The following is a 25,068-nucleotide window of genomic DNA, read 5'->3' as shown; positions in this document are numbered from 1 at the left end:
ATAGATGTATCTGCCCCAAAGGGATCTGATAATTGTAATATAGCCTTATTTATTGAGCTGTCTGGCATATTTATAAGAGGCGGCAGAGTATGACTGATGGAATGTAAAGAAAGGAATTGTGGGCAAACAGGAGATTAAAGACAGGGGCAGCAAATGGAAGGCTCCAAGTTGTAAAGCCGGTCTGACAGGATAAGGTGAGCTTTGAGAAAAAATTGTGAATGGAGCCACAGGAAACAGCAGGCAGGTGATAGCATGGTCGTTCCCTGACGTCTAAATATAATACCCAGGCAGTCCAACTTAATGTGTTCCTTGAGAGAAACTGACTGGGTTTGCAAGCCATATTCTGACCAGTAGGATACAACTACCTAACTGTGCTCCAAATCACACAGGCCCAGGCTTTTATATATGGCATTACCTATAGGACTAATTTACCAAAGCAGTTTTGGCATTTTGTTGAGTGTTGAGGCTCTGTGTCATAGTCATTAGCAAAAGTTGACTTTTGTTTTAAAAGTGAAGCCTTACACTTTAAAGGCAGCTACTTAAAGCTGAAAACTAAACATTGTGACAGATAACAGAAAAAGGATATTTAAGCAACAACTTTAAATGAAAGAATTAATAGTATATATAGTAGGGGGAATATGATCCCTGTGCTAAAATAAATGCATGCTCAGAGGTCCTTATCTACACGTGCATTACCAGTAATATCACAGAGCCGAGTAACAAGATGCTTGAGATGGAGTTCGGCGACAGTTGTACATCTGTCAAAAGAGGAAGGATGGCATTAGAATAGGTAAGAACATAATCTCCTTCCACTGCAATCAGAAACTAAATATGTGTTTTCATTGTTTTCCCACTAACGTTTACACCTGTATTTAAAGATGGAAATAAGGCACCATTTAAAGTAGCTTTTGTTGATACAATAGTGGGACCATAGTGTGTCTGGGTTAAAGTGCAAATTAGATTTTTATGTAAATAAATGTGAAACTGTGCTTTCTGAGTAGCGAGACTAATAAAGAGGCTCTAAACTTAAAGGGGAACTCCGGCTTCTGAACCAAAATTTGTTACAAAGCCCCACACACCACAGAAACCCCTAATATACCTATCACTGTAATCTGTCCCTTCAAGTAGGAAAATATACTATTTTATATGCTGAAATCCAGCTGCAAAACAGTTCTTCTCTTTCTGCATCATTTGGAGTGGAGGGACTAAAACACTGATGTTACAAATTGTAACAACTTCTCCACAGCTTACAGGTAGCATGCAGGAACTACATAACCTACAATGCATTGCACTGTGATGTCCCTTTCCTTATTGACATCACATGAGCAGAGAATTGTGGGATTGGGAGGGTGCAGGCTGAAGGCAGGCTGAGGACAGTTGACTACTGTTTTTTTTGTGTCTCAAAGTAGTCAGCCAGATCAGCAGATAACTGTTCCAAACCATATTATTACATTAAAAATCAGGAAATGACTGCATATTTTGTAACTGATGTATATTGCAAAGTTTCTTGAAATTATGTTTTCTTTTCAAAAAGCTTGAGTTGTGTTTGAGTTCCCCTTTAATAATGACAGCCTTGGCAAAAACTGGCTATGGAGAACTATCTTGTATGCTTACCACCTTGTGAAGGGTATTCCTCTAACATCTGACCAACAAGTATGAGCAGGATACTGTTGGGAAAAATGTTAGATTTTTTTTGTAAGTCATGGATTATTCATAATGAACACCCTGCTCATCATTGTACCAAAAACCTTAGACAAATATTAATGATTTGAAACTGTGTTTTTGATATTCTAGTAACAAAAGTAGCACAGCTATGGGCTAAGCCCTTAAGATGGCCATACACTCTATGGTATTTAACCAATTAGCCCACTGAACACAATACGACGGGTCGTGCAAAGTATAGCCACCTTTCTTTTGTTCTATTTGTTCAGGCCAACAGTCCGTATGATCAGAGCAGCAGGAAGTGAAGAGGAGTTGCAGCTCATTTCCTCATCTTCCAATGCATCATACACAGTTTTAGCGGTATTTCTAAGCCAGCTTCAGTGCTCTCTCTTAAGGTAGTTTATGTGGTCTGTCATGCTCCCCATAGTTACTTTGAAAGGAAGGAACCAGTTGACCACCTAAGGAGTTTATAACTGTGGTTAAAACTGCTACAGTGGTTAGACAAATCTTTTGGGGTAGTGTTGCCAACAAGATATTGTACAGGTATGGGATCCTAAAGCTTCACATTTATATCAGCTGTATTCTAGAGCTTACAACATATGGAAAGCATCTGTAGGAAATCAGAAAAGCAAATTAAAATTAGAATTATTTGCTTATAATGGAGTCTATTGGAGATGACCTTCCCGTAATTTGGAACTTTCTGGATAACAGGTTTCCGGATAACGGGTTTTCATGGTATTGTCATATAGAGATGGGGAGGCATATTAAACTATTAGAATGTTTACTACACAAAGGTTAACGGAATAAAATACCAACACCTAGAGCAACAGCAATAACATACAGCAAATTCCCAAGATGCTGCAGTATGAAGTTCATACATTCAATTTGTTTAAAGAACATACAGTTATTTGGTGTAAGCTGTTCGTGCTTCTGGCAAAACTCGCCTAGAACATGCAGGTTAAAGATTGCATTCCACAAAGATATTCATGGTTTAATAAGATCATTTACAGCAGCGGTGGCCAAACTGTAGCAGCGTAGGGTCTACCATAAGTTAGGCCAGGGGCCCCCAACCTTTCTTACCTGCGACAGTCAAATATAAAAAGACTTGGAGAGCAACACAAGCATCATAAGTTCATGGAGGAGCCAAATAAGGGCTGTGATTGGCTATTAGGCAGCCTCTATGCACCCTATCAGCTTACAGGGGCTTTATTTGGTAGGAAATCTTGTTTTTATTCAACCAAAACTTGCCTCCAAGTCAGGAATTCAAAAATAACTCCCTGGTTTGGGGGCACTGAGAGCAACACCCAAGGGGTTGGGGAGCAACATGCTGCCCCTGAGCCGCTGGTTGGGGATCACTGAGTTAGGCAATGCCATGGCAAATCCTATATCATTGCCTTATACCAGACCAATGCACATATTTTTGTATTTAATCATAAAAGACCAATTTTCTAAGCTGTTTTTATGACTGCATAATGGAAACTACATAAATGTATTTGTGTAAAAAAAAAGACTTCTGCAATCTATTGTTAGCAAGCTGAATATGCTTTTGGATAAATTTTAGACACCCCTGATGTACAGATTTATACCTGACCTAGTATTATTGTGCATATGGATTTTTAACTGTTCTCCCTACCCCTCCCCACCAACATTATCCCCCATTGCCCCCAAGTGAGCTGGTCCCCATACCTGCACTAGAACAGTAGAGCTGAACAGGAAAGCAATGTTTATTTAAGTAACTGCATTCCACCAGTGCTGATCAGTCACTGGGCACGTGAGCACTGGGAAATGAAGGGCTTACCTATACAGGAGATTTTGTGGCTTACATTTTTTCTGATCAGATTTTGTCTGACCCTCAAAATCTTGTCATGCAACAGCACAAAACTTTGTAGGATCCTATAAAATCTGATCCCTAAGGCTGTAGTTTAATTCGGATCAAATAAAGTCAGATGGCGTGTTTGCTCATGTATCTGTCAGTTAGGGATTTATCAATGTTCAAATTAAAAATTAAATTTTTTTTCCACAATTCACTTTTTTTGCTCTACAACTCCCAATATTTAAATTATGATTCAAAAACTCAAATGTTCAATATTTATTAAGTGCAAACAATCAGAAACCCCGATCGTAAAACGTTGGCATCTAAAAGCTTGCGGGTTTATGCAGAAGTCAATGGGAGTTTTCCTAGGCAAAATCAAGCCATATTTTCAATTCGAGATATTCAAGTTTGAGGTATCCCAGTTTTTTTTATTCAGCTGAGTCTTTCATACTTGGATTTTTTAATAAATAAACAAACATTCAAGTTTATTTCAAATGCAAGTTTTTTTGAAGTAGAAAAAAAACTAATATTCATAAACTCGAAAATGCATAAATAAGCCCATTAATGTATTTCAATGGAAGGAAAAAAGTCTTTCAGACGCCATCAGACTTTATCTTGTCGGAAGCAGACACAGCATGCAGAGTTTACTCCAGATAGGTGTGTTGTGTTGCATGGCAAATGTTCCATGTAGTTTACACATCAGATTTTTCTAGCAGTCCTATTATATTTTGACCCATGTGACTACATCCAGCTTGTAGGATGTGATCTTTTGATCCGACTCCATCTTTTATAAGCTCCCGTGTATTAGCTCTTATGCTCAATGTTATTAATAGGGAAGCAGCACAGACAAACCCTAGTCACAATGTGTGAACTCACAAGCTTAAGGCTTAAAGGGAACACAGCTTGGCATCCCCAAATGTACCATTATCTTTCTAAATGAATAGCTGCTAAAAAATATAAACAGCCTTGCCTACATCTTCACCGTCTCTCTCTGAAATCCCTTGAGAAGAATTAGACTTACAAATGCGAAGAAGTGTAAAATCAAAATGTTTTAATCCTTGTCTAGAGGGGCAGCATAATGGCAGCACTGCTTGGAAAGTCCCCTGGTAAGTAGTATTGTTTTTGTAAAAAAAAAAAAAAAGTGATTTAATTCAATTGGGGGTCCTAACATACATAGGAACATAGTAAGTTAGGTTGAAAAAAGACCTACGTCCATCACGTTCAACCATAATGCCTATATATACCCACAGAGGGGAAAAAAATCCTTCTTGACAAGATGGCAATCGGACCAGTCCCTGGATCAACTTGTACTAAGAGCTATCTCCCATTTGTAGATTGTAAGCTCTTTTGGGCAGGGCTCTCTTCACCTCTTGTATCGGTTATTGATTGCTTTATATGTTACTCTGTATGTCTCCTTGTAGATTGTAAGCTCTTTTGGGCAGGGCTCTCTTCACCTCTTGTATCGATTATTGATTGCTTTATATGTTACTCTGTATGTCTCCTTGTAGATTGTAAGCTCTTTTGGGCAGGGTTCTCTTCACCTCTTGTATTGATTATTGATTGCTTTATATGTTACTCTGTATGTCCTGTGTATGAAACCCACTTATTGTACAGCGCTGCGGGATATGTTGGCGCTTTATAAATAAATGTTAATAATAATAATAACCCTGTATTCCCTCATTTGCTAAAAAGCCATCCGCCCCTTCTTAAAGCTATATAATGTATCAGCCTGTACGACTGATTCGGGGAGGGAATCCCACAACTTCACAGCTCTCACAGTAAAAAATCCTTTCTGAATATTTAAATGGAACCTCCTTTCTTCTAATCAGAATGGGTGCCCTTGTGTTAGTTGGAAGGACCTACTGGTAAATAAAGCATTAGAGAGGTTATTATATGATCCCTTTATATATTTATATCTCCACTTGGATGTCCCAACGTTACCTTAAATTAAACCTCTCTAAGACTGAATTGGTTCTCTTTCCCCCATCCAACGCCCACATTGTTCCCAAGGTATCTATAACGGTTAACAATTCTACCATCACCCCATCTTCCCAGGCCCGGTGCCTTGGGGTTATCCTTGATTCTGCCCTGTCCTTCACTCCTCATATCCAATCACTTATCAAATCATGTCACTTTCACCTAAGAAATATCTCCAAAATACGACCATTTATCACCCAAGATGCTGCCAAAATACTTATTCACTCTCTTATAATATCCCGCCTGGACTACTGTAACTCCCTGTTAATTGGCCTTCCCCTCCAAAGACTGTCCCCTCTCCAGTCCATAATGAATACTGCTGCCAGGCTCATACACCTCTCCAACCGCTCCTTCCCTGCCGTGCCACTCTGCCAATCCCTACACTGGCTTCCCCTACCATCCAGGATAAAATTCAAACTAATGACTCTCACATTTAAAGCAGTTCATAACTCTGCCCCACCCTACATCTCTGAACTAATCTCTAGGTACCATCCAACCCGCTTGTTACGCTCCTCTACTGACCTGCTCCTCAACTCCTCTCTCATTCCCTCCTCACACACTCTCATTCAAGACTTTGCAAGGGCTGCCCCCCTTCTCTGGAATTCGCTCCCACAAACTGTCAGACTTTCTCCCAATCTCTCTGCCTTCAAGAGATCTCTAAAAACACATTTATTCAGAGAAGCTTACCCTAATCTAGTTTAGCAATACCCTGTGCCTCTCACAACTCTGGTCATGCCCATTCCCACACCTTGTGTCTCAACCCTTTCTCCTTGTAGATTGTAAGCTCTTTTGGGCAGGGCTCTCTTCACCTCTTGTATTGGTTATTGGTTGCTTTATATGTTACTCTGTATGTCCAATGTATGAAACCCACTTATTGTACAGCGCTGCGGGATATGTTGGCGCTTTATAAATAAATGTTAATTATAAATGTTAATAATATTATGTCACATGTCACCTTTTAAGGTGGCACACATCAGTGAATTAAGGTTTTTCTTGTCCTTTAAACTTCTAGAGATCATTATTTAAATATATATTTCCCTGCTGCCCCTTTGTGTGTGAGGGCTTGTATGCTGTCTATTCAGCCCATTAGCCATTCAGGGAATCATTCAAATGTGACATTTTCCCAGCAGGTTAAAAATGCCCCAAATTCCCAGTGCAGGTACTGACTATTGGCAATCGCCTGTCGCTTAACACTCCATCATTTTCAGACCAAAATCCACCCAGCTTGTAGCAGAACTGCCATTTTTTTCATTAGGAAAAAAATATTAAAATAGGAGTATAGAAAGGCAAGAATATTTTTTCCAGAAAATGTGCCTTTTCCAGATTCTGAGGATTTAAACACATGAGAAAGAGTGCAAAAATCTCCAAATCAGTGATACATCCCTACAAAAAATATCATTCAATAAAATTTGGGAAAATGTAGTTGTAAATCGCTTCTGCAAATGCTGAAATGAAAATATTTCCCTCAGAAACACAGATCTTTAATTGGAAGGGGCGCAGAAAAAGTCCATAAAACAAAAGAATTTTTGAAACATTGAAGTTGGTTTGCCGTTTCTAATTGCAGAATACAGATTTGTTGTGTATTTTCTATTTGTACATAGGATGGAACAGAAAAGGTACCGCACTGACGTACTAGTAAGAGGCGTATTTCGTAACTAGCGTTTCGTAACTAGTATTCCCTCACAGCTGTCAATGCTAGTTGACTTTCCACCATCCCGCCCCGTTATATATACACAAACATAAAAGTCTCAAAAGTTTTAATTTAGAAAAAAAAAGTGCCAAAGAACGGAATATGGTATAAATGAAACGTTTTTAATGTGTGGGCAAAACAAAGCCCGAGTGAAGCGCCACACGCACTTACACCCCTCAGCCCCATAGTATAACCCCCATTTCAAAATACAACGGTTGCAGCTATGGGAACATGTGACCGGCCAGTTCCATGACAAAGGGGCCGCACAGGCTCTATACGCGGGAAGCCCTGCGGAAGGAGGAGGGGACTGTGGCAGCCCCGGAGCAAACCGATCAGGGCTGGTTTGAGCTGGCGCGTCTCCATGGCGACGAGGGCGGCACTATAAATGAGAGCGAGTAGCGGCACACCTTCTCATTCACAGTAAGCTCTCAGCTCTGCGAGTGCTGGTTACGGATAGCTGAAGTGCCGTTTGTCCGAGGTGGTCTTTTTTTTCCTGCCTGGTTATTTGTGGCCTCGATGGGTACAGACTTCGTAAATGCTTTTTAAGGTAAGTGCCGTTTTGTTCTATAGTTTGCGGTTTACGGAGGGTTTTATTGTGTTTCGGGGGTCTATTGTCTGTGTGTCACTGAGGGGAGAAAGTTCAGGGACTTATAGGAGCCGAGTAACCTAGGTGTGACTATAGGTCTGTAAGCGTGTGATTTGGGTTGCCGGTTGAGGGATGTGCTTGGTTAGTAATAACGTGTTCTAGTAAGTTACACAGCTCCGGACCGTAACGAGCCGCTTCCCCTTAGTCACACAGCGCAGACAGCTGCCTCACGGAATGACGTGGTTTACGCCCACGCGGTGACGTCATGAGGTGCGGAGGATGTTGCCTGGCCAATGAATGAGCAGGGCTGTAGCTGCTGTGCGGCCGGATTGGCTGGCTTTGATATGGGGGGCGGACTCTCGCTTCCCTGCCGGCCGGCTTTCTGACACGCGGCAGGATTTAGCGTATGGGGCTTGGGAGTCTCGGCTCGGCCCTTCCATGGCGGCTATCGGGCTGGGGGGCCCCTTTCCCATGGCGGCTGTCGGGCTGGGGGGCTCTTTTCCCATGGCGGCTGTCGGGCTCATAGCTGCTGTGTGTCTGACACAGGCTTGGGCTTTTGCAGCAGCTGCTTGCACCCCCAATGGCACTTGTACTCTGAAATCTGATTTCCTCAGAATTAACCATTTTTGTTTAGAGGGGAATGCAGTCAAAACTTTTTTCATAATAGCTAGAAATAAAGCTTTGAAGCTTTCAGTGTATATACAGATGACATAATGGCTGTGTATGACCTTCCCTGAGTGCGCAATGGCTGCTGGCTTCTGCTACATTGTGTCAGTGTGAGGGCCAGCAGTGTAAGCTCTGCCAGACAAATGCTGCTCAGTAGGAACAAACACACCCTGTACCAGCCAGTTTCTGTATCTGTAAGCTGGGAATGCTCTGGGCACCTGCCTGGTATATTGGTTGATGAAACCATTGGTGATGAAGGGAAACCCTGTGCTTTCCATGAAGTCCCAATAAGGGCAAACCCTTTCTGTAGCTGGGATGCTATTGGCCATAGCCTTGGCTGTTACCACTTATTGGGTGAGCTTTAGTCTGTTGGATGTTCCATGGAAACTATAGGACTGAAAGGATTCATTCCCGGGAGTCCTTCTGACTCAAGGATCTTCCCAGTAATGCTTTTCACGGATCACTGATTATGTGCAGTTTCTCAGCAGTACCACAAACTAAGTCTGACTGCACCATGCAACACCTTCAAATGTGGCAACTTTTTTTCTTTTTTCCCTTGTGTAAGGGCTGAATGGGTGTTTATATGAGGGGGAGGGGTGCCTGTTGCTTGCTGAAAGGGGAAGCAGAGTGTGACAAGTCATTGTGGCCTTTTTCTCCTGTTAGTGGTGTCAGTGGATCAAACTTCAAGTACTTATTACAATGTCTCCTCTTGCAGAATACAAACAGCAGAACAGCGCAGAGCGGCTCCATTGAGAGCGTAGGACTTGTCCTCTACTTACCAGGCTTCTATTTCACCGGCGAGCCTCCTTGGGAGTGAAACTGAAGCTTTCTTTATAGTTATCCCCCATCTCTTACTTGTCCATGTAAGTATCTTGAACCTCTATCCTTAGGGCTGTTTGATTCCTGTTCTAATGCAGGTTGAGCAGGTTTTGATACACCTGGTGCTTCTAGTGAATCCTTTTTTCCCAACTGAATGCACTTCACATGAGTGGGGGGAAAAACTACTTATTAAACTACTAAGTCCTACTTTGCTACGTATGAAAAGTGGCTGTATGTGATTTGTGTAACATTTGGGAGGTGACGAATGATGGTAGTTTATTTTATTTCTTTACAGTTTGTTGCATAGTTTGCCTCTTGAAACAAAATAACTGCAAAAATGAACAGCTTCAGCAACGACGACTTTGACTTCAGTTTCCTGGAGGAAGGTTTCTGTGCCAGGGATATTGTGGAGCAAAAGATCAATGAAGTGTCCTTATCTGTAAGTTTGGCATTATGGTGACCTATGTTAAAATGTCAGTGTCGTTATAAAGTGTTAATGAACTGCAATACCTCTTTCTAGGATGACAAAGATGCCTTTTATGTTGCTGATCTTGGTGACATTGTGAAAAAGCATGTACGTTGGTTTAAAGCACTCCCACGTGTCACTCCATTTTATGCTGTAAAATGCAATGACAGCAAAGCCATCGTGAAGACTCTCTCCCTCCTTGGTGCAGGCTTTGACTGTGCCAGTAAGGTAGGCATTTTTTTGGTCGCTGTGCTCTTGAACAGGGCTTTTAGTGGAATTTGTTAGATATGTAGATATAATATATACATTTTCCCCTTTAGACGGAAATCCAACTAGTACAAAGTATTGGAGTGTCATCTGAGCGAATTATCTATGCAAATCCATGTAAACAAGTCTCCCAGATCAAATATGCAGCTAGCTGTGGTGTTGAGAAGATGACTTTTGACAGTGAAGTTGAACTAATGAAAGTGGCAAGGAATCACCCAAATGCAAAGTACGTGAGTTTTTATTTTGAAACCAAGTCTTTTCCACTAAACTTTGTTGGCTTTTTGTTTAACATGAGTTTTTTTTTTCTCCAGGCTTGTTCTGCGCATAGCAACTGATGACTCAAAAGCTGTCTGCCGCCTCAGTGTAAAATTTGGTGCCACCCTTAAAACAAGCAGGCTGCTTCTGGAGCGGGCAAAAGAGCTTAATGTGGATATAATTGGTGTAAGGTGAGTTTAGACTTGTTGCGATTCCCTCCCTAATCTCTGCTGTTGTGACTAACTTGCTGCTACAGAAGGCCATGAATGGTTAATTGTATAAAAGTAAGCAGAGGGACCCTTATTACCTTTGCATCTAAGTATGCTTTCACTGCCCTCCCTGATATGATAGGAGCCATCAGAGGATGCTGAGCACTCGGTACACTACTAATCTGCCTAAATCCCATGTAAACTTGTGGAAGTAAGGGCCAAGTGTGACTCTTGGCATATCTTTCTCAGATCAGCTTTTGTTTGTATCAGTTGGACAATTTCACATCAGAATTATAAGAAGTTTCCAGGTGTACAAATCCCATTTGGGTGGTTTATTCCCTTTCGCCATATCTACTGCTGTTCTAGAGCAGGCAGGGGGATTCAGTTTAGAACATGAAATCTAAGACTTTCTATTTTATAAACATTCCATATATGAATGTTACTGTATGTTGCATAATGCAAAACCTCAGTGGGTAGAAGCAGGGAAAGTGCCAGTGTGAGGGAGACTTCTGCAAACGTTAAACAAGCTGCTGACAAGAATATTTTTTTCCCTCTAGTTTCCATGTTGGCAGTGGCTGCACTGATCCTCAGACTTATGTACAAGCTGTCTCAGATGCACGATGTGTCTTTGACATGGGGGTAAGTGGAAACTTTATTAGCCTAGCTTTGTGTAAATTGTCTGGCAACTGGTATTACAATTAAGCCTGTTTGTTCTCCTAAAGGCTGAGCTTGGATTCAACATGCATTTACTTGACATTGGTGGAGGATTCCCTGGTTCAGAGGACGTTAAACTGAAGTTTGAAGAGGTATGTTGTGTGGGATTTTCATATAAATGCAGAGTGTTCCTAGAACTTGCACCCAGGTCAAAAGCATGACCTGGGCACAAGATAAATCGGAGTTTTTGCTGCCAAAAATGTTACACAAGATGTGTTGGTAACTTTATTTAATGGGGTGTTTAGTCTAACTTTTTAAAAAATTGCTTTAATTGCAATTTACAATTCACTTTAAAGCGGTTTTCCTGCACTACTGGTTCTGGCAGAAACGGACTCCCCTCCAGCCAAGATACAAATTCCCACAGCACCTTGCATACTTTACAGGGCTGATAATAAGCTGGCTTCTAACTTGCTTCTATTGCTAGAACTGCAATGCAGAGAGGGATGGGTGATACTGCTTTCCATAGCAGACAGGCTTTCATAGATTTGTACACCTATTAACTTAAAATTTTCACAACTTTCCTAAGGCCAACTAGGCTTAATTTGTGGGGGGGAAGTACCCTATACCACCTTATGTCTGTTCTATACATCTTGTAAACATTTGAGTGCACGCCTGAATTCTTTCTTTTCAGATTACATCTGTGATAAACCCAGCCCTGGATAAGTACTTCCCAGTAGATTCTGGAGTGACCATCATTGCTGAGCCTGGGAGATACTATGTGGCCTCTGCTTTTACACTCGCAGTTAATATCATTGCCAAGAAAGTTATGGTGAATGAGCAAAGTGGATCTGATGGTAAGCCTGGGCAGTTTTATTTTATGAAAGTGGTGAAGTTCTAATGTTAAATCTCATTTAATAAAAATATATCGAATAAAAAAAACTTTTATAGATGAAGAGGATGCTGCCAATGACAAGACCCTGATGTACTATGTGAATGATGGCGTGTATGGATCTTTCAACTGCATCTTGTTTGATCATGCACATGTCAAGCCAGTTCTAACAAAGGTATGTATTGCTTATGGGGTGGCACTTCCAAGGCTTATATTGAAAGGCAGCTGTGGCTTCCTAATGTAGTCTGATCTGGCCTTGGATCTATATGGTGTGTGTGACATGCTTTTGCCCTAAAGGCTGAAGCTTTGCAGCCTGCTAACACGTAGGCTTATTTCCTTGTAAGTAACTCAATAACTTCAAATTCAGCCTGTGGCTTATCCCTAAGGGCAGTGTCTTGTAGCCAAGTCAAATGCCATGTAGCTTACTCACATAATGAGACCCTTAATTACTCTGACATTCCACAGCATGGCTATTGTTTGCTGGCTGTTTCCTTGCAAGAGATTGCTGCATAATTAAACAATCCATAGCTCGTATTAAATAAAACATTGGTTTTCAGAAACCTAAACCAGATGAGAGCTTCTACTCAAGCAGCATTTGGGGACCAACCTGTGATGGATTGGATCGTATTGTGGAAAGGTTCGACCTGCCAGAGCTACAAGTTGGAGACTGGATGTTATTTGAGAACATGGGCGCCTACACTGTTGCTGCATCCTCAACATTCAATGGATTTCAGAGACCAACCCTTTATTATGTAATGTCAAGGCCACACTGGTAAGTAGGGGGAGAATGTCTTCTGTGGAGGGAGGGGCTAAAGGGGAAACATTGCTGCATATATCAAAATTAATATAATTGTTTTTATTTTAGGCAACTCATGCATGATATTAAAGAACATGGCATTCTCCCTGAAGTACCAGAACTGAGCGCACACCGTGTATCCTGTGCCCAGGAGAGTGGCATTGAGCTTGCCCCTACCATCTGTCCTACTGCCAGCATCAACGTATAGGCTTATTAACAAACGCTGTAGTTCAACTGCAACTTTAGTCTTGGGACCATTTATTTAAATTTAACTCATTCTTTTTTTCTAGATTGTATTTGCCAGCATTAATGCAACAAAATGGATGACTGTGAGATGGGGTCACATTATCTGTGTTCCTATGGAAACTTTTTTTTATGTTTTTTGAAGTATATTGGAGATGCAAATTATCACTCAAGCATTTGTAGCTTGTGTATTGCCAGTCAGCATCTTCATTGACCAGTTTTACAAATAAAGTGTTCAAACAACTTGTGTGTGGGCTTCACCATAACTGGTTTGGGGTAAGTGCCAATATACCTCTATGGGTGTGGGTGCCTACATGCACCCAGGCACATCCAGACTTAGGCACACAGCCCAAGGACTTGTGTATGGAAAGGCCTAAATTACTATTTATAGGGCAACTGCCCAAGTACACTGGGACTGGCAATTAGTTTTGTGGCTGATGGCTCAGGCTGTGCTCCATGTTAGCCTATTGTTGGGTAGTTCACTAAACATGGCTGCCCTAAGGATCACAGCCCAATGTTAACAGGTCTTCAGTAGCTTTGCTTAAGTTTGAATATCCCCCCCCCCCTGGTAATTAGCACAAGATTATCTAGTGCAGCTAAGCATGTGCTAAGCCTTGCATTTATCTGTCTTCTAATGGGGAAAGAAAACTGTCGCACAGGTATCTAACAAGCATCTGCAATATCTTTGAGTGGATGGTCTGAGGCCCATTTTACAGTCAGTGTCCCTAAACTTATGGGGAATTGAATGTTTGTACTGTTGAAGAGCTAAAAGCTTGCTGTGTGTATTTAGCAGATGTACTGTGGGGGGTGGATTACAGCTGAAAAGGGGGTAAATGCTGATACATATGTTAGAAAGGAAAAGCACAAACACACAACACTGCCTCTAGTGGCAGCCATGACTGTTACCCTGGCCCATGTTAAAGGGGTGGCTCACCTTTACAACATCTCTGGAGTGGCTAATATTTAATTTTTAGGTTTTTTGTTTTTTTTTAGTTTAGTTGCCTTTTTCTGACTTTCCAGCTCTCAAAAGGGATCACTGACCCCAGCAGCCAAAAACTATTGCTCAACGGAGCTCAAGTTGTATTGTTACTGCAACTTATTACTTATCATTCTATTCTGCCCCTCTTCTATTCATATTCCAGTCTTTCATTCAAACCACTGCCTGGTTGCTAGTTAAATGTGTCCCTTAGCAAATGATACCTACTGAAGTTGCAAACTCAACCAAAATAATTAAAAAAAGTTGTTACAAGTTGTACAATCTCAAGCTCCCCCATCATAAGTAAATTTTCAGATGAGCAACCCCTTTTAAGTAAATGTACCTGCTGGCCCAGGGCCAACACTAGGTGGGTGAACACTAGATGAAGAATAGCTAAATAGGTGCTGAAAAGCCCTGCTCTGGTGTAAGGCAGCATTAGGTTTGGGCTATAACTACAGCAGCTAAAAGCCACAGCTCACACATGTTCTTACACGCAAGCCTACTGCTATAGGTCCTGGCATTATGGGCTCTGCTGCCCCCTGGAGGCAATGTGCAGGATATCACAAACCATAGGCTTGTATTTACCTAAAGGGCTATGTAATAAGGACTGGCAACCAGTTATTTCCCTATTGCTGCTGCCAGTGTGTTCAGACCAGGATATATTATATAAATATCAGTTCTCCAATAGGAATGCCTTCCCCTGTAATGTAACCCTCCTCCCTTACTGACGCTGCTGCCTAGGGCCATGCCACTTGGGCTCCCATGGGCTGTTAAACTGCACCCAGTGATATCATGTGGGTAAAGGAAGAGGGGAAGTGAGTGGCAAGTTGCCCACCTCACACAGAAGCCAAACCCTAGTGCAGGCCATGCAAGTGCATTACAGGGACTCTGTGCTTCCATAGTCAGGAGTGCAAAACACCAGGTCCAGGTTCCATGGTATCCAAAAATAACTGCAAATGGCTTATACAGGTAACAGAACCTGGGTGTGACTGGCCTTACTGAGTTCAACCAAGATATAGGCCTGCTTGGTTGCTAGTGTAATTTGCACCCTAGCAACCAGCTAGCTCCTGACGTTCCTAGCTGGAGGGCTGCTGAACAAAAAGCAAAATAATTTAAAAATCACAAATAAAAATGAAGACCAATTGCAAATTGTCTCAGAATAGCTCTCTATCATACTAAAATTAATGTAAAGGTGAATCAATATTTAATAGCAAGCTTTCCCAGAATGAGTTGGAGGAGACAATAGGGTGGCACCAGGGCCACGTGAGCGCAGCATTCTGCGTACAGAGATCTTGGAATAAATTCTGTACTGTCCCTAACAACTTGCCCCCCCCCCAGTGATGATTTCTTCTCCTCCCTAAAATGGTTGACAGGCTGATACTTTGCTGCATTTTAACCACAGTTTAATCACTGCTAAATCCTGTACTATCCCTTTTATATGTCAGGTGTAAAAGGTAGGGAGATGCATTATTATTGTTTATTTTAAACTCACTGGGGGGGGGGGGGTCAAAGACTTGGTGAGAGAGGGCCACCCAGTGTCGGACTGGGGCCCCAGGGGCCCACCAGAAAACCTTGGACCATGGGCCCACTCTCCAAACTATTTTTCCTCCTTTCCTCACCCAACCTCTTTATTCTTCTAGTCTCTTTTATTTACATGCTAGCATCTATTCCATCTATTTCTTCTCTTTCTTCCCATTGAGAAATAGAGAATGACCATAAAGCAGGCCACTGACACCTGGGCCCACCGGGAGTTTTCCTGGTATCCTGGTGGCCAGTCCGATACTGGGGCCACCCCCCCACCCAGAAAACACTATGGCGCTTCAGATTAAATTACTGTGCTTATTGTAATGCTGCTCATGCCCACCAGATGGCGCCAGTTTTCTACCAATGTAACAGTAACACTAACTCCTCAACAACCAGCTTTCTCTATTTACATTATTAACCTGCCCCCATTGCAATGGTCCATACCATTTCGTGCTCACCCCCCAACACTGGTGGCCCCTGTTAACCAATTAACTGGACATGTACAGCAATATTATCTGCATCACAGTAAAAACATTTCATGCTGCCCAGCACTTGCTCATAGGCCTGTGACTGCAGGGAAGCACCAAACGCACTGGGTGTTTCTACCATGTTTTTAAGTCATGGCATTGGGGTGTACACACCAGTGTAGTCAGTAACCCTAATTGCCTGTGGTTGGAGGAAACCAGATGCCATGGAGGAAACCCATACACTGAAGGTCTCCTGCCTAAAGTGACAGCCCTCGGATGTCTCTATGGTACTGCTGCCTGATACTCTCCTCTGGGGGGGTGGGTACAATGTGACATGCCGCGGGCAGAAGTGACATCCTGCCCATTACGTTATGGCATCACTTGTGCGGGTGGGTTCTCAGAGGCCCAGTTACCCCCAGACACACTGCATTCTGCCCTAAACCTTGCCCACTGTTCAGTGCCTGATATTTGGGACTGTCCTGCCTAATTTGGGACCATTAGGGCTGTGGCACACGGGGAGCTTAGTCACCTGCGACAAGGGAGATTTGTGGTGCCACAGCCCTAATGGTCCCAAATTAATCTCCCCGAAATGCCATCCCACCGGGGAAAATGTAAATCGCCGCCACGATTTCCCCCGAAAACGTGGAAGTTTCCTCTCAAAGCAACTTCCGCGATTTTGGGGAAATTGTGGCGCCATGTATGCCATCCCACCGGTGATTTACATACTCGCCGGTGGGATGGTATTTTGGGGAGACTAGTCGCCCGTGACAAGGGAGATTTGTTGTGGGCAACTAGTCTCCCCGTCTGCCACAGCCCTTAGGAGGGATGCATTTACTTTAATAAGTAGCAGATATGGCAACCATACAACCATTATTATTATTATTAACATACATATTTACACACAAAGCAACCAATAACCGATACAAGCAGTGAAGAAGGCCCTGTCCAAAAGAGCTTACAATCTATACCATGTAGAGGAGTTGCCGGCCAGTCACCTACTGTCATGGGGTTTTTTTTGGTGTTGTTTTATCTTTCCAACAAAAAGCATCCCTGAAATTGTTTTTATCCTAATGCTTAAGATTGTAAGCTCTTCTGGTCAGAGCCCTCTTTACTTCTTGTATTGTCTGTTTTTGTATGTTTCTTGTATGTTTATTACAGTGCTGCATAATGTGTTGGTGTTATACATAATAATAATAGTAATAATAATAATAGTAATAATAATAATGTGCATTTGCTCTAATAGTTCAAACCCTGATAAAAACATCCCGGCGCCTGTATATCTGCGGTACGAGGGGCCAGATGTGCAGCGTGCGCAGAGTGAGCCAGACGCCATTCGTATCGTGCTTGGCAGACTGACAGCTTCTAATGTATTCGCATCAATGGAAATCTCTGGGAAACGGTACATTTATGCAACACAGTTAATTCCTCGCTGAACCTTTGACACATTGTATTCGGATGAAACACATTTGAGCAGCAAAACAAAAGCGAAAAAGAGCAGCAAGGTTAGAGGAATAATTATAATTCTTGTTAATTAATCACAACCAGGATTTAATGTGCTCTTTTGTACAATTCTACAAGCAGCTCTCGGGGGAAATATTATAAAGTTTTAGAAATCCGAATAATTCAAGAATCTTATTTGTACGTTAAAGGATAAGTAAACCTTTAAAATAAATGAATGTAAAATTAAGTGCGTTTTTGCAATTTACATTTATTATTTCTTTCTTGAAAGATTCGAAGATATTAAAGGAGTTGTTCACCTTTGAGTTAACTTTTAGTAAGATGTAGAGAAAAAATGAAGACCAATTGCAATTTGTCTCAAAATTTTACTATCATTCAATTTTACTCTTTGTTCAGCAGTTTGGTTTGGAATTTCAGCAGCTATATGGTTGCTAGGGTCCAAATAACCTTAGCAATTAGGGAGTGGTTTAAATGAATGACTGGACTATGATTAGGAGAGGGTCTGAATGGAGAGGTAAGTAATAAAGAGCAACGGTAACAATTAGATTTTAGCGTCACAGAGCAATAGTTTGTCAGCTGCCGGGGTCAGTGACCCCCCATTTGAAAACGAGTCCCAACAAGGCAAATAGTTAAAAAACTATAAAAAAAAATGAAAACCAATTAAAACATTGCTTACAATTGACCTTTCTACAACATACTAAAAGTTAAACTACCCCTACCAACCCACTGTTAATTTGAGTTCATTTTGCTATGGTGCAACGTATTGGTCAGTTTGGAAGAAAGACAGAGGCTAATCTAACATATCTGAGTTTTCTAGTACTTTTACTCACCAGAAGAACATCGGACCAGCTGCTAAAATTTCAAAGTGGAGAGTTGCTAAATAAAATGCAAAATAATTGAAAACCCACAAATAATAAACAATGAAGACCAACTGCAAATTGTTTCAGAATCGCACTCAATGCAACATATTAATAGTTAATTTATAGACGAGCAACCCCTTCAAAACCAATTAAATTCTGGCTGGGTGGACATAGTACAGTGACAACATATTGTGTTTGATCAGTGTGTCCCCCTTACCACTACCTATTTAGCACTGGGCAAGCTTGATGTGTTCTCACTGTACTATGTCCTCCCATAGCCAGGGCCAGACTAGGGGGGTGCTGGGCCCACCAGGGCCCGCAGCCCCCAAGGTGCCCTCTCCTGCCACGTCACCCGCACCCACTGCAGGGGACCCTGCCACCCGCCCGATGTCCCTTCCTGAGCGCGAGTAAGTGAAACACATCAGAGGAGGACATTGGCACCCGGGGAAGAGGCAACAGGGATCATGTCTGGGCCGCCCAGTCCAACCCTGCCCATAGCTAGATTTGAATTGGTTTTATTTGAAATGGCATTGTCCCGCGCCAGGCTGTGCTTACAGGGTTGGTGTTTGCTATCTGTGCTTATACAAGTGGTGTTTTGTCTTTGATTTTACGGAAACTCATTAAACATTAAGTTTAATCTTCCAGCAGGAAACCATTTTGGCACAATTACCTGAACTGGCCCAATGGAGGGGAAAGGTTGGGGGTTTAATCCCAGATCCCTGTTCCCTTAAAAAGTTTTGGAAATATTTGAGGAGCACAGCTTTCTGAAAAAACAACAAATACCATCTCCAAAAAGCCTGAATCAACATGGCAACATGGCATACTCACCAGTATTATATTAGTAGCTTCTCTAACCTGCTACAAAGGCAGCCACTGTGTAATGTATCCGCCAGTACAGCCGCCTCCCGGAGAGAATGAAATGGCTCTCGCTGTACAAATACACTGTTTGTTTTGCCTCCAATAAGGATTAATTATATCTTAGTTGGGATCAAGTACAGGTACTGTTTTATTATTACAGAGAAAAGGGAATCATTTAACAATTAAATAAACCCAATAGGGCTGTTCTGCCCCCAATAAGGGGTAATTATATCTTAGTTGGGATCAAGTACAGGTACTGTTTTATTATTACAGAGAAAAGGGAATCATTTAACCATGAAATAAACCCAATAGGGCTGTTCTGTCCCAATAAGGGGTAATTATATCTTAGTTGGGATCAAGTACAGGTACTGTTTTATTATTACAGAGAAAAGGGAATCATTTAACCATGAAATAAACCCAATAGGGCTGTTCTGCCCCCAATAAGGGGTAATTATATCTTAGTTGGGATCAAGTACAGGTACTGTTTTATTATTACAGAGAAAAGGGAATCATTTAACCATGAAATAAACCCAATAGGGCTGTTCTGCCCCCAATAAGGGGTAATTATATCTTAGTTGGGATCAAGTACAGGTACTGTTTTATTATTACAGAGAAAAGGGAATCATTTAACCATGAAATAAACCCAATAGGGCTGTTCTGCCCCCAATAAGGGGTAATTATATCTTAGTTGGGATCAAGTACAGGTTCTGTTTTATTATTACAGAGAAAAGGGAATCATTTAACCATTAAATAAATCCAATAGGGCTGTTCTGCCCCCAATAAGGGGTAATTATATCTTAGTTGGGATCAAGTACGTTTTATTTTACAGAGAAAAATGGGAATCATTTTACAAAAAAATGAATTAAATGATTAAAATGGAGTCTACATGGCCTTCCTGTAATTTAGAGGTTTCTGGATAACAGGTTCCCAGAAAATGGATTCCCATTCTTGTAATAAAATCTTGGTCTGTTTGGGGATCACTAATGACATGATCTCAGACTAAGGGGGAAAAGGTAATAAATGGTGCAATGTTTGGGCAGGTCTAATACCCCATACCAACCAATCAGACGTTTGCTTTCATATGGCAGATCAGTAAATATTACCTGCTGACTGGTTGCTAGAACTGGTATGAACTTTGTTGCTGTTATGATATTGTCTCATTTGAGCTCATTATTATGCCCGGAACAGAACGTGCCCCACCCTGAGTGTCCCCTACCTAGGGTTGTCACCTGTCCGGTTTTGACCTGGACAGCCCAGTTTTCGTAAGGGTAGTCTGGGTCAAAAGCTCCTGGCTAGTTTTCCAACTTAGGAAAATTGGGCAGGACTCACTGAGATTGACCTGGCGATCGGGCATCATAGCCCCACCCAGTGATGGCGGTGCTCCACTTTTTCCCCACCCTGTGATGTCACCGCCCACCTCCTGCCTGGCAAAAAAGCCAGCAGAGGTGGCAACCCTAACCCCACCTGAATGTGACCGAATGGAGTCATTCCTAGCAACTGAATGTGCCTGATCTCCAGCAGTGCTCTATAGCTCTAGTCTCCCTCTCCTTCACATTATTCACTTTTATTCCATGTACCACTGACGCCACCAGTAAATCACAGGTGAAACCTGTAAGCGGCTCATTTATTTATGAGTGAGGGCAATTGTGTTCAGGTTCTACAGGGTCTCATTGGGCTCCTGTTTCCTGCGCATTAATCCCAACTGATTACCTAAGAGCCATTGGGGGGAACGGATAAAGTCACATTAATAGTTTTCTACATTTCTGACACATGAAACAATTATTTTTGACAATTGTGGCAGCGAGAGGGAATTTATACAGTGACATTTCCTATCCCAGCAGCGAGGTGAGATCATAGCACTGGGATAAGAGAGGCTCGGCACATACCCGGGAAGTGGAGATATCACTTATTGCTGTGACCTTTCCAGCTCTATCTGCTTAGATTCATGCCAAAGAGATAACTAAAACAGAATATGGAAAAGTGAAGAAATTTCATGCAAAGGGAAAGGTTTCCATCCTGTTATCATGCTTATTTGTATAGCAGCCCGTGTCTCTTGCTGAATGAAGCAGCTGATGTTAATAAAGTGATGGCCCTCCATACTGTTACATGCAGAATATCAATATATATCAGTTTTTTTATTTTCCAGGGCTGTCATGCCTTCATTTCTAAAGGTGACCAAATATTGAATAATACGGCACAGCAATTTGATTTATTAACCATCTACGTACCACTGTACATATGTGCCCCTGGGGAAGCATATACTGTGCTGTTATCCCATTGGGCCACAGTAGGGAGATAACAATAGTAACTGATGTCCAATTTTAATATATGTTTGTAAAACTTGTCCAGTAACTTCTACTTATATCACTGGATAGCAGGGAGTCCTTTTGAATATAAAACCCAGCCTGGAGAAGCCCCCAATACAGTGTGGAAGCGCCACTGGCAAGTCTGGAAGTAGCAGGGTTTGTCCTTCCTTTGTGCATCCCTTGAGATGTTCTTGCAAAGAAGCAATCTGTGCTTGGCCCATAGCTAATGCTTTGGTCCTTGGATTCACCAGTGCGATGGCCCAAAATACAGTGCATTTGTGTCTGCCCTAACTGGTCTGGGTAGATAATGTAACACACAGATCAGTGGAACCAAAATAGCTAAATATTGCTATATGCGCAGTCAATGGGGCATGACAATGTGTTGAATATCAATAGAACTCTGTACAGCAAGCACAGCACCCTAGGGTTTCTCCGAGCCCTTACACAGCAGGCATGTATTCCTCTCTACTAAGCACAACTTTTATACCTATATATAACCTGCCTAACTGCTAGTTGATCCTGAGGATGGCAACCCCCCCCCCACCTGAAGTCTCTCTAATTTGCTGCATTGTGGGAAAAATTCCTTCCTGACTCCAAGATGGCAATCGGACCAGTCCCTGGATCAACTACTGAGGGTATAGTGTCTAAGACCCAGTCTCTGTTCTTTTATATCTTGATTTTCGCTTAATGTCCAGGGTTGACAGGCTTGTCATTGGATAACCTGTGGCTTTGTCTAGAGATAGACCGGGGATAACTTACTGGATGACGTAGTTGGCCAGCTTGATATATTGCAGTATATGGACAAACATTCGCTGTTTTGCTTAAAGGGGAGGGCATATGTTGGTAGCTTAATGCACAGAATGGCTTAATGCCCTATATATATTGATAATGGGAGAGTTCAGAGGATGTCTTGTTTCTGTCTGTATGAATCTTGAGGTCACAGCCTCATTGCACCCCCGCCTAATGGTTTAAAATATAGAGGTGAGCACAACTTTCCCTTTTTTTATATGAAGCAAATGAAAACCCAAAAACATTAACATGAATGAAATGAATGTAAAATTGTACAATGTGCTCTTCTGAGCACTTTTGCAATTTACATTAACTATTCATTTGTTACGCTTCTAATAGAATGACTTTGAAACAACAGTGCTGCTCAGTTGCGTTGAACAGTCCCGGCAGAACATTAAGTTAGTGAGCAAAGGAAAGTCTTGTGATGGTGCCCTGCTTAGAACTGGCCAGAGGAATGTCAGGCGACTCTTCCCTGCTCACCAACTTAATCCGAACAGAGCAACGAGTCTCTCTTAAAAAGAGCTCTCTGAGCAATTAATTTTGGCAAAGCATTTAATTACCTATTCATCTATTAAGTGCAATAATTCAGTACAAATGAAAGATAATAATAAGGCATGTTCGTCCTTAAAAGGACAGTATACTGACCAGGTACATATTTAGAAAATTATACATTTTTTCAAGCCCTTTGGAAACCAGCGCAAGTTTAGCTATAAAAAAGGCAATTTAACCTGTAAGTACAGTTATCAGCATTGTACATGGGGCCTGGGTGACGAAGCTGCTGAAGAAGCAATCTGCAATCTAGAGAGCCATGAAATCACAAGTCACTCCAGACTTTCATAGATTATCATTATGAAAAGCAGTTTTGGAGAGGAGTCGCTCAGATTTCATTTTCGCTAACAGCACATCAGATGCAGGAATCAATAGTTCTCTAAGGTGCAGACAGGTGATGAACATAAAGGCACGGAGGCTACTCAGCAACCTGTCATTATACTGACTAACAGAGAAAGCCCAGCACCGCTGGCTCAAGTTTATTTGCTCAATGGGTATCACAGCTTGGACATTGCAAATTATATATTAGGGTAACAGTGGGAAAAGCAGAGCTTGATTAAATGTCAGAGCATCTTGCTTTACTCTGTTCTCACTTATCTGTGCAATTAGGGACTTGTGATTTTCATCAGCGCTGTTATTAAAGCAAGGAGAGTGCAGGTTATTGCAAGACCAGCTTTTAAGAAACATTTCCTCAGGTTGGGTGGGCTGTCATTAGGGCATGCAAGCTGGGAAACATAGGAAAAGTTAGTACAGGTGCCGCCATGGGCATGGAAGGCTCGGGAATAGAAGATAAAGTAGGGAGAGATGGTGCCTATAGTAGCAGTGGGATAATAGCCTCTGGGAAGGGACTGTGGCTGTGGGATAGCAGGTATAGTAGGGAGAGATGGTGCCTATAGTAGCAGTGGGATAATAGCCTCTGGGAAGGGGCTGTGGCTGTGGGATAGCAGGTATAGTAGGGAGAGATGGTGCCTATAGTAACAGTGGGGGGATAATAGCCTCTGGGAAGGGACTGGGGCTGTGGGATAGCAGGTATAGTAGGGAGAGATGGTGCCTATAGTAGCAGTGGGATAATAGCCTCTGGGAAGGGACTGGGGCTGTGGGATATCAGGTATAGTAGGGAGAGATGGTGCCTATAGTAACAGTGGAGGGATAATAGTCATTGGGAAGGGACTGGGGCTGTGGGATAGCAGGTATAGTAGGGAGAGATGGTGCCTATAGTAGCAGTGGGGGGATAATAGCCTCTGGGAAGGGACTGGGGCTGTGGGATATCAGGTATAGTAGGGAGAGATGGTGCCTATAGTAACAGTGGAGGGATAATAGTCATTGGGAAGGGACTGGGGCTGTGGGATAGCAGGTATAGTAGGGAGAGATGGTGCCTATAGTAGCAGTGGGATAATAGCCTCTGGGAAGGGACTGGGGCTGTGGGATAGAAGGTATAGTAGGGAGAGATGGTGCCTATAGTAACAGTGGGGGGATAATAGCCTCTGGGAAGGGACTGTGGCTGTGGGATAGTAGGTATAGTAGGGAGAGATGGTGCCTATAGTAGCAGTGGGATAATAGCCTCTGGGAAGGGACTGTGGCTGTGGGATAGCAGGTATAGTAGGGAGAGATGGTGCCTATAGTAGCAGTGGGGGGATAATAGTCTCTGGGAAGGGACTGGGGCTGTGGGATAGCAGGTATAGTAGGGAGAGATGGTGCCTATAGTAGCAGTGGGGGGATAATAGACTCTGGGAAGGGACTGTGGCTGTGGGATAGCAGGTATAGTAGGGAGAGATGGTGCCTAAAGTAGCAGTGGGGGGATAATAGCCTCTGGGAAGGGACTGTGGCTGTGGGATAGCAGGTATAGTAGGGAGAGATGGTGCCTATAGTAGCAGTGGGGAGTAATAGCCTCTGGGAAGGGACTGTGGCTGTGGGATAGCAGGTATAGTAGGGAGAGATGGTGCCTATAGTAGCAGTGGGGGGATAATAGCCTCTGGGAAGGGACTGGGGCTGTGGGATAGCAGGTATAGTAGGGAGAGATGGTGCCTAAAGTAGCAGTGGGGGGATAATAGCCTCTGGGAAGGGACTGTGGCTGTGGGATAGCAGGTATAGTAGGGAGAGATGGTGCCTAAAGTAGCAGTGGGGGGATAATAGCCTCTGGGAAGGGACTGTGGCTGTGGGATAGCAGGTATAGTAGGGAGAGATGGTGCCTATAGTAGCAGTGGGATAATAGCCTCTGGGAAGGGACTGGGGCTGTGGGATAGCAGGTATAGTAGGGAGAGATGGTGCCTATAGTAGCAGTGGGATAAT

General features: G+C 42.5%; 1 protein-coding gene across 1 annotated transcript; it reads left to right on the top strand.

Annotated features, from left to right (window-relative positions):
* Positions 1-7,569: 7,569 nt before the first annotated feature.
* Positions 7,570-13,235, top strand: odc1 (ornithine decarboxylase 1). Its single transcript, NM_001005441.1, is given in 12 exon segments — positions 7,570-7,689; positions 9,110-9,257; positions 9,509-9,652; positions 9,734-9,907; positions 10,000-10,172; positions 10,258-10,392; positions 10,968-11,049; positions 11,133-11,216; positions 11,756-11,918; positions 12,013-12,128; positions 12,511-12,725; positions 12,819-13,235. Coding segments are annotated over 10 exon segments (1,383 nt in total). The 5' UTR covers positions 7,570-7,689; positions 9,110-9,257; positions 9,509-9,550; the 3' UTR covers positions 12,958-13,235.
* Positions 13,236-25,068: the final 11,833 nt, after the last annotated feature.

This window comes from Xenopus tropicalis, chromosome 5 (assembly GCF_000004195.4).
Source record: "Xenopus tropicalis strain Nigerian chromosome 5, UCB_Xtro_10.0, whole genome shotgun sequence".
Lineage (NCBI taxonomy): Eukaryota > Metazoa > Chordata > Amphibia > Anura > Pipidae > Xenopus > Xenopus tropicalis.
The sequence above is the reverse complement of the archived record's forward strand: the minus strand, read 5'-3'. Positions and strand labels throughout refer to the sequence as shown.